The following is a 9,108-nucleotide window of genomic DNA, read 5'->3' on the forward strand; positions in this document are numbered from 1 at the left end:
AGAGAGAGAGAGAGAGAGAGAGAGAGAGAGAGAGAGAGAAGTACAAAGAATAAAAAAAGGAGATATTATTATAACATTAAGGGGGATGCTGGAGCGTCCTGTTTTATCATTACTTAGTTAAAGACTCGTTTCTCTTAATTGCATTATTGGCTTCTGCAGTCGACTCGTTACAACATGTGCACATGTTGATGATAACGAAACTGTAAGTCTTTAATTTTTTTCCGTTTTTCGTATTGAAATGTAGCTAGCACCCTCTGTTTTTGTCGATACTTTAGTTATGCAGAAGGATTTTTCCGTAAATGCAATTAAGAGAAACGAGTCTTTAACTAACAATAAGTAATGATAAAACAGGACACTCCAGCATCCCCTTAAAATTATGAGTAAGTACGATATAATATTAATATTTTTTAATATGTATAACTTGTAACTAAAGTTTAAAATGTAAATTTACAAAAAGCAGTGAAATCCCTTAAAAAAACCTTTTTTAAATATATGTATATAATGTAGACTGTTTTTTTAACACTACGATATTTAAATAACAGGTGATGCTTTTTAAAACTTCTGCTTCAAATTTTGTAAGATAATTGACGTTCATAAAGACAATAACGAGGGTTTAATTACGAATATCTTGGCAACGCAAGAAATTATTCATCAGATTTTGATCAAAGCTGGTGCTGATTTTTGCTGAATAATTCACCATTATTGCACCGATTCGAGATTGCGGAGAGATTATGTCAACATTTAGTCGTTAGAGTGGCCCGGTGATGTTATGACGGCCGATCGAAAAAAAAAATCGTTTAACTAAGAAATGTATGGTGGATGCGCTGACAGAACTGGACTTAAGAAGATGGCAGACGGAGAACGCACAAACTGACGACGAAAGATGGATGGCAGCAGAAAAAAGCAACTAAGCAGCGACGTCTGCCGTTGAAAAGCTAAGAATCTTGACTCGACTGAGCTCGAATGCTCGTAAAAAAGCCCCGCGGAATGTTCTGCGGAAATCCTTTGGTCGCGCCATTAACGGTGATTTCTCCTAAGCCCCGCTGATCTTCTTCCCTCGTATTCTTTCGTCGATGTCAACTCCATTTCGACTCATCAAGTCGTCACTCATCGATCACTTGAGATTGTTGAGACGTGGCACTCCTTGTACGTCAAAGTTCCACATTTACCCCGCATTTATTCAGACTTATAGCAGTATTTAAGTAAATTCTATTCTGTACTTTAATTCCGACCAGATCTGCAGTATCATCACATTGTCATAAATAGTCTTAAGTATAATAAACATTTCGCGCGTAATTTTAAGTCTAGAATCAATACAACATATTTTGAATGTAATCGTTAAGGTTTAAACTTAAATATTGATTATTTTAACTAAATTATTGTATAAAATATAACGGGATCTTATATAATACTACCTTCTCATCTATATAGATCATTTATCATGAAAATAATTCTGTTTATAAAATTTTCTTTTTGCATCATTGTCATCAATGTTTAAGCATTCTACATCATTATTTTTATGAAACAACAAAATTATTTTCAGATTTACAACTAACTAAATTTTTTAATATTTCAGCAAAACCGCGTTCTTTCCATGTAACGATATTCCCTCTGTGTATATATAATCTACATTTCTCAAATATATCTTCTTGTACATTTGAAATATTTTTTGTGTATTTTATATTTTAAACGGTTATATGCGATGCATAAAGAGATATAGTAATGCGCAGGCAGACGGATGGAGATTATTTCCGATTGTGTCGCAACAGGAAGCCGAGTAGCTTCAATCGAGGTGGAATCACGTTGCTTGGTGCTCTGCTTAGTGAATTTTCATAACACTGCCGCTGCCATAACGCGACGACGGTCTATGCACCGTAAAGAGATCTCGATCTGGACTCCCTAGCTCTTATACCAGCACTGAACTCGCGGCGACATTCGTCGCGGCCAGCATAGATCCGGAGATGAACGGCTGCCTCAGAAGGGGTGCACCCACGACAATCGCTTGAATAATAAATGTGCGCGCGTGCATTTTCACAATTTCGGCAACGTGAAGCATTTTGCAGCAATTCTCTCTCTCTCTCTCTCTCTCTCTCTCTCTCTCTCTCTCTCTCTCTCTCTTGTGCTCGATTTAGCGTATTTAGGACTTCTCGTCGGTATCGTATTTTCTTTGACAATTCTGGATGAGAAAGAGAGCCAGCGAATCCTCAAATCCAGCAAAGAATCCTGCGATAGATCTCTCTTTCTGTCTTCCTATCTTGCGAAAAGACTAATGGACTGAGAGAAAAAGTAAGTAACTGGATTATCTACGGACGGACTGCAACTGTTACTGATGCAGCTGCAGCGATCACGGAACATAACGTTGCTGCAGGGAGGGGTGCAGCTGCGACAGCGGTGGTTTTAACCGTGATGCCTGGGTCCCGTTGCGCGACCGCGTTAAAACCGTTGATAGGATCGGCCGCGTAGGAGAAGGTGCGCCGAGAACCGTCGAGCTCGATTAAGCTGTAACTTCCGTGAACTACATCGCCGTTGTGAGTCTCTTCCTGCGTCTTGTTGTCGCCTTGAAAAGTATAAGAGTATGAGTTCGTAATACTTCGGCCGAAGTTCCATGCGACGTTCTCACGGAAAAGCGCGCATTGTCCCAACCGGTGTTTTAATTTAAGTTCCCGACGAAGTTCCTGAATTCTAATTCGATGGAACGAACCCGATGAACAGATACAACAAATAGCTGAATTAAGAGATATCGACAGGAATCCATTCTGCGAATTTGGAACGTTCGGAAATGTCGTTTCGGCTTAACTTTCTCTTAATTACGAAGTCCGTCTTAAATCCGAACATTTTCTTATCTAATTAAAATTTGATTTTACTATTATATATATTGCTACTACTACATTGTTTGCAATTTTTATTCAAAGTGATTAATTTTTAATTATTTGTAATAAGTTTAATAAATATGAACATTTTATAATATAATCAGTCACCCTCGTAAAAAAGTACTACTAGTGTCACTGTTGGTACGAGTAGTAATCAGTAGTAACACTACTCGTGACTAGTAGTGTAGAAGTGCAGTATTAAATTTACTACTAGTGGCACTAATAGTATCACTACTGGGAGTAGTGCAATCTACAGTAATCGCATTCCCGCACTTGCGGAAATTATTTTAATACAAATTTGAATTAAAAAATCGGTTTTAATCAATTATTTTAATCATTTCGTATTTTTAATCAAAATTTTTTTATATCTTATTTTTTTTTTTTTGCGAATTTACTTCTGCATATTGCACTAATAGTGACACTAGTAGTACTTTTTTACGAGGGCATGCTCTCTCTCTACTTTAGATAGTTATACATTTAAATCAAAGCGTGTAATAATTACAATTAAATATATATATATGATATTTCCAAATAAAAAATAGACAAAGAAACGATCCAGCGCAGAAAAAATACACAAGTGAAGTAAATTAAAATGTTTGATACTCATCAATATAATATAATTAAACATTTGAACTTATTATTTATTTTAACTTTCGTCTTTAATTTTCGCTATTCGCTGTTCTATCTGTATCAAATACGTATATAAGTCTTGATCTTATTTTTATTCTTTATGTTATTCTTTATTAGATTAAATTGTATTTTGTCTTCACCTTTATCAAACGTTTATTGTATTATCACAAAAATGTATAAGTATAAATATATTTGTTGTATAAAATGTACATACAGTGTATTGAGTGTCCGCAGTGTATTGAGTTGGTCCGTGAATTCACCAAGCCCAAATGATTGTGTGGATCAGTCATTCCCTGTGGGATACAAATTATATTGCAGAAATGCACCAGTGAAACCATCTGCCACGCTATACCAAAGCTATACCGAGGAGAATCGTAGTTTTCAGCTTTGATAATCGTCGTAGCTAGTTGTTATGACGGCTATTATAGTTGCACCCAACGATCCCGACGCGGACGACAGCCAATAAAATATTTGATAATCTACGCATTAAGAAGAAAATATTAAATATATTGTCGATATTAAACAAAATGTCTTTGAGACTGTCATGTGTACACAACACAACTAAAAAAGGAATGCTTTTCAGGAGATCTGGGTTTCGAATTCTGGCTGAGATATTTTTTGCAATAAAATATTATTTACAGTTTTTGATGCTTATTAACATCAAATTATTAACATCTTTCTAACGATGCCTATTATACAATAGACTTAAATAAATGTGACTTTAATAAATATTTTATATTCCTAACAATATATGAATTCTTGTAATTTCTACAGGATGACAAGAAGGATTGGGATGAAAAGCTAAGTTCTGACGAGAAATACTTTATTTCTCATGTCTTAGCGTTCTTTGCCGCATTCGGTGGTATTGTTAATGAGAATCTGATTGAGAGATTCAGTCAAGAGGTGAAAATTACCGAAGAATATATTTTGGCTGAAAAAACGAGGAATTAAATTGTTCTCAGATTTGTGGGTGAACCTCAGTCAGATGTTAGAGACATATATCTACTAATATATACTGACATATGCTGATGTATAGGGACAGTTTAACGCCGAATCCGAACGGCGCTTATGATCATAGATCTTTATGATTACCAGGTGGAGCCATTTTTCGGCTCATTTTTGGGCGCATGTGGGATTGAACTCGGGTCTACAGATCGCGAGTTAATCGCACTGAGCGGTGAGCCACTCGACGTCACACACTCATGTGGATAATATATAGATACCTATCAGAGAGGAAAAGCTTCCCAATTACAGGCTGTGCGTAAAATATAATAATTTTTATACGTTTATAATTTTCTAATGTCCGTTTTTCTATCAATGTAGTTTAATTTTAATCTTCATGGTTTAACTAACTCTTCATCTTTTTCTAGTTCTAAGAATTAAAAAATGATGAAAAGTAAGTTGAACCGAGATTAAAGTTAATTATTTATATTGGTAGAAACAAGCATAAGTGATATATAGCGAACGCAAAGGTTACAAAAATAATAGTACATTTACAACAATCACGTATACTACATAATTATAAACAAAATATTCTTTATATTTTATTTGTATTTATATATATAGTATATGTAATTGTTCTAAACGTACTATTATATATTTTTGTAACTTTTGCGTTCGCTATATCACACCAAATATAAGTACCGAAATTATAAGTACAAAAAAATGTATAAATAGATACATATTTTAATAAATATTTTTGGAAATTATATTATATATTTGACACCAATTTTGTACATAGAGTAGACAATTTACAGTAACACACTTTTTGCAGTAGGTAACAAGATATAAAAAAATATTGGATTACTTGCTTTAGCTCTATCCATTATCACCTAAAAGTAGACTTATAAAATACAAAAAGAATAATTACATTTCTATATTAAGTAGCTTTAAACTTTTACTTTCTTTAAAAGTGTTTCAGATTTATACCTTTTATCCTATTCTCCCTGAAAAATAGTTTTAAAGAAATGCGATCAAAGCAAGTAATTCAATCTATTCATAGAACGAGGAGAATCAGCATCTAAATGTATTGCATTATCTGGCTCCACGTCATTGACGGAAATATTGTCATTTGGGCAATTGATGTGGATGTGTATGGTTTCGGTACTCGTTAAATGACTATATTATACTTGCCGGATTCAGCAAGATTTATATAAAATGAGTTTCCGCTATCTCCATCCTGTGGATGCTGTATCTATATTTTGTATACTCACTCTCATAGGGATCACTACGTATTTTACATTACTATAAGGATTACAGATATAGAGTAACGTGCATTGTATGCTAACGTGAATTGCGATCCATATGATATTACATACCAATGAAAACTTCAAAGGCGTGTTAAACTGAAGAGTACCTACAAATATCTGATAAAAAAAGCTTCCTATTAAATTTAAAATTCTCTCAAGAGAACTAATATTTCCGTAGTAAAATTAAAACCGCAGAAATGAAATTTCTGTAAAATAAGGACAAATTTTTGTGTTATATTTATTTTTGCAATGTCGATATCATTTCTACACGTTCTATTAAAATAATTAATTTTTTGCTATACATATACGAAATAACGAGAAAAAATAGTAGAGAGAAGAGGATACAGCTATATAAAAATTCATATATACCTATATCTTATAATGACAAAATATAATAATAAAAGATATAATTTGCATTTTAATTGTAAAAATCTTTAATTTTTTGTTTCAGAAAAATAATTATAGTTGTTATTTATATGAAGAATTTGTCGAAGCTTAAAACTTTATAAATACATATTCTTAATGTCTAAAATTAAAAATTTAATTAATACGAAGCCTATAACAGTCTAGCTGGATCTTCGTGTGTTGCTTATATATAATTTCACGTGAATTTATATATACACTGATATATGTAATCTTTCTAAACTGCGCGCCGAACAATTGTCGATCTTAAAACGCAATTTATATCAACAATATGACGTATGTAGTTCCTTTACGTTTTGTTTTCTGTAGGTTCTACAGATTTAAATCAAGCCAATTATTTTTCATGTTCATTGAAGGTGTGTCTACCATAATTTAAAGAAATTTTAGGTGCAATCAGATTGACATTACAGATGCTTCAAAACGTTTGATTAATCAAAAAAAGAAAAAATTTTATTAATTAATTAATAAAAAAAAACATTTGTAGCCCCTCAAGTAAACCGTAGTCTCTGTGGACCAGATATCAAAGCTAAAACAGCAGCTAAAAGCACTATACAAGCGCACATATACTATTACTTTTTTTTTACCATGTTACATTTTTGCGTCTTAAAAAAAATAGTGTATTGTAGTTAGATATACTCATTTTGTATGATGTAGGTAAGTTCTAATGTTTAGCCTGTAATAATGTGCAATAATTATTACAATAAAATGTATTTGTTGATATTGCCATGTTACCTTTTACGAAAAACATCGATCTGTGATAACGATTGTGATTAAATCAGAGAAGGAAGGGTATAATAGAACACGACACAGAGCTGTATGGTTAAAGAAACACCATTCTGATACTTTACATATTCTTTTGACAGTGATCTCTTGCACATACCACACCGACATCCGTATATTCGTGTCTTCTTCTCGGTCTTTAGTGCGAAAACATATTTATTCCAACTACAACGGTCAGTTATACAACGGGCGCATTGACGTATCTTAAAAGTGTAGATCCAGAGCGTTTGTAAAAAAAAAAAAAAAACTGCACAAAACTTATTTAGACCTGCACATGAGTGTACCTTCATAAATTACACATCTACAAGTCGTGCGATGTCGCCGCATCGTCAGTCCAAATACTTCGTAAGCCTTATCAACGCAGCGTGCAACAAAACGTCGGTTCTTTCTTCGAATCCTCCAAAATGTGTCTGCTTGATATATCACACCATACGGCCGTCAGTTAACAGAAGGATCAGAAACCATTATTTCTGTTTCAGGAAAACCATATCTGTTCTCATATGATTGCTATGTATCTAAATAGCTATGCTTAATTTAGGCATGAGGACGCAAGCAACAGCAGGATCCGTGTCCCGATCATGACACACCACAACTTCAAGTTAGAACGTACGAGGAAAAATTACATGTACGTACCAATATCGTATATACATTTTTCTTTACATTTGCATGATACGCGACAGTTGCATAAAAATGAAAAATAGAAATAAAACGGGTCGAGAGTATATTTCTTATTAAAATATTATGTGCGCGTGTGTCTGTTATATTTTTTTGTCACTGTTTCATCATCATTATTATTATTATTATTATTAATATTAGCATCATACAACACTTCTCTGTAAGTGAAAAAGAAACAAAAATCATACGTTGAGAAGTTGTTAATAAGATTAATCGCATTACGTAATATTTATAAGAGGCAGCGAGTCATATCTTCGTTACATTAATCGCATCTAAAAGTATATATGTAAAAAAAATGGAAATGTCTTTTTTAGAGTTTCTCTTTTCTACCCGTCACCTAACAGGCCACACTTCGCGTAATGGAATATATTTTACTTAACTATTCACACGTATAGCTTTCTCTCTTTTTTTTTTTATTTTAACGCTGTTAGGTATGTTCCCCCGAACTCTTAAATCTCTCATTAGTTAATTATAATTAATAATTATATAAAATTTTATATAATTATGTAATTATAATTATAATAATTATTTACTTATCTATTAATTGATCATTAATCGATAAATCGATTCGCAAACACGTAACAAAAGCATATCGCACATTAATCTTAGAGCGGACACGTGTGTGATCTCAGCCTTTTCATATTTAATTTCGTGTTCGACAAACGGCATAAAATATGTATTGACACGTGAAAGATATATTTAAAAGAATTTCATAAACATATTATTTTGTAAAAGTGTCTGAAAAAATTGCACTTTTCAACGTCCGCTCTAGGATTAAACTTGTGCATAATTCTAAACTACATTTGATTACTGTCGTATTTCTTCACAAAGCAACGAGATATTCCGTTTCGCAACAACATAAATATATCAAAATATGTTTAAAAGTAATATCAAGCAGATTTGTAAAGATCAATATTTACGGTTATACAATTTAAGTTACTCAATCGGTGTATAATAAACAAAATAAAAAAATAACATTTAATTTGATTTTTACAAATATATAACTAATCGAAAATATGTATGGTGCAATTTGCGAAACGGATAACAAAAATGAATTTGTTCACAATATGTATCATCTAATCTAAAATCGCACAAGATCCTTCTTTTTTTAACAAATGCGAATTAGACGTTAATTACATCATATGAATACAATAAGTCAAGCAAAAAATATTAAATAAATTAATATCTCCGCGTATGTGTATAATTTGCTCAAAAATTTTTATCGAAAAAACCCTCGATAACTTACGCGGTATATAAAGCATGCAAAGATATGCACGCAAAATGAGCAAACTATATTAAATTATATAAAAGTAATTACACAGGCATCTAGTAATATATATCAAACATAAGCGTAATTATTATACATATAACGCTGATTTCTTTTTTTTTTTACGCTAAAATCTTTTTAGTAAGTATTGTCCTTATCGAGAAAGTCGGCAAAGATATTGTGCTATATCTCACCTAAATAATTTTCAATTATA

General features: G+C 32.4%; 1 protein-coding gene across 1 annotated transcript in view; it reads right to left on the minus strand.

The window, feature by feature from the left end:
* Nucleotides 1–4,605, minus strand: part of LOC108776571 (cuticle protein 7-like) — a 6,328-nt gene extending 1,723 nt beyond the window's left edge. The window contains 5 exon segments of the mRNA XM_018543236.1: nt 1,913–2,006; nt 2,308–2,557; nt 3,827–3,853; nt 3,856–3,903; nt 4,593–4,605. Coding sequence (XP_018398738.1) covers nt 1,913–2,006; nt 2,308–2,557; nt 3,827–3,853; nt 3,856–3,903; nt 4,593–4,605 — 432 coding nt within the window.
* Nucleotides 4,606–9,108: the final 4,503 nt, after the last annotated feature.

This window comes from Cyphomyrmex costatus, unplaced genomic scaffold, assembly GCF_001594065.2.
Source record: "Cyphomyrmex costatus isolate MS0001 unplaced genomic scaffold, Ccosl1.0 scaffold112, whole genome shotgun sequence".
NCBI lineage: Eukaryota > Metazoa > Arthropoda > Insecta > Hymenoptera > Formicidae > Cyphomyrmex > Cyphomyrmex costatus.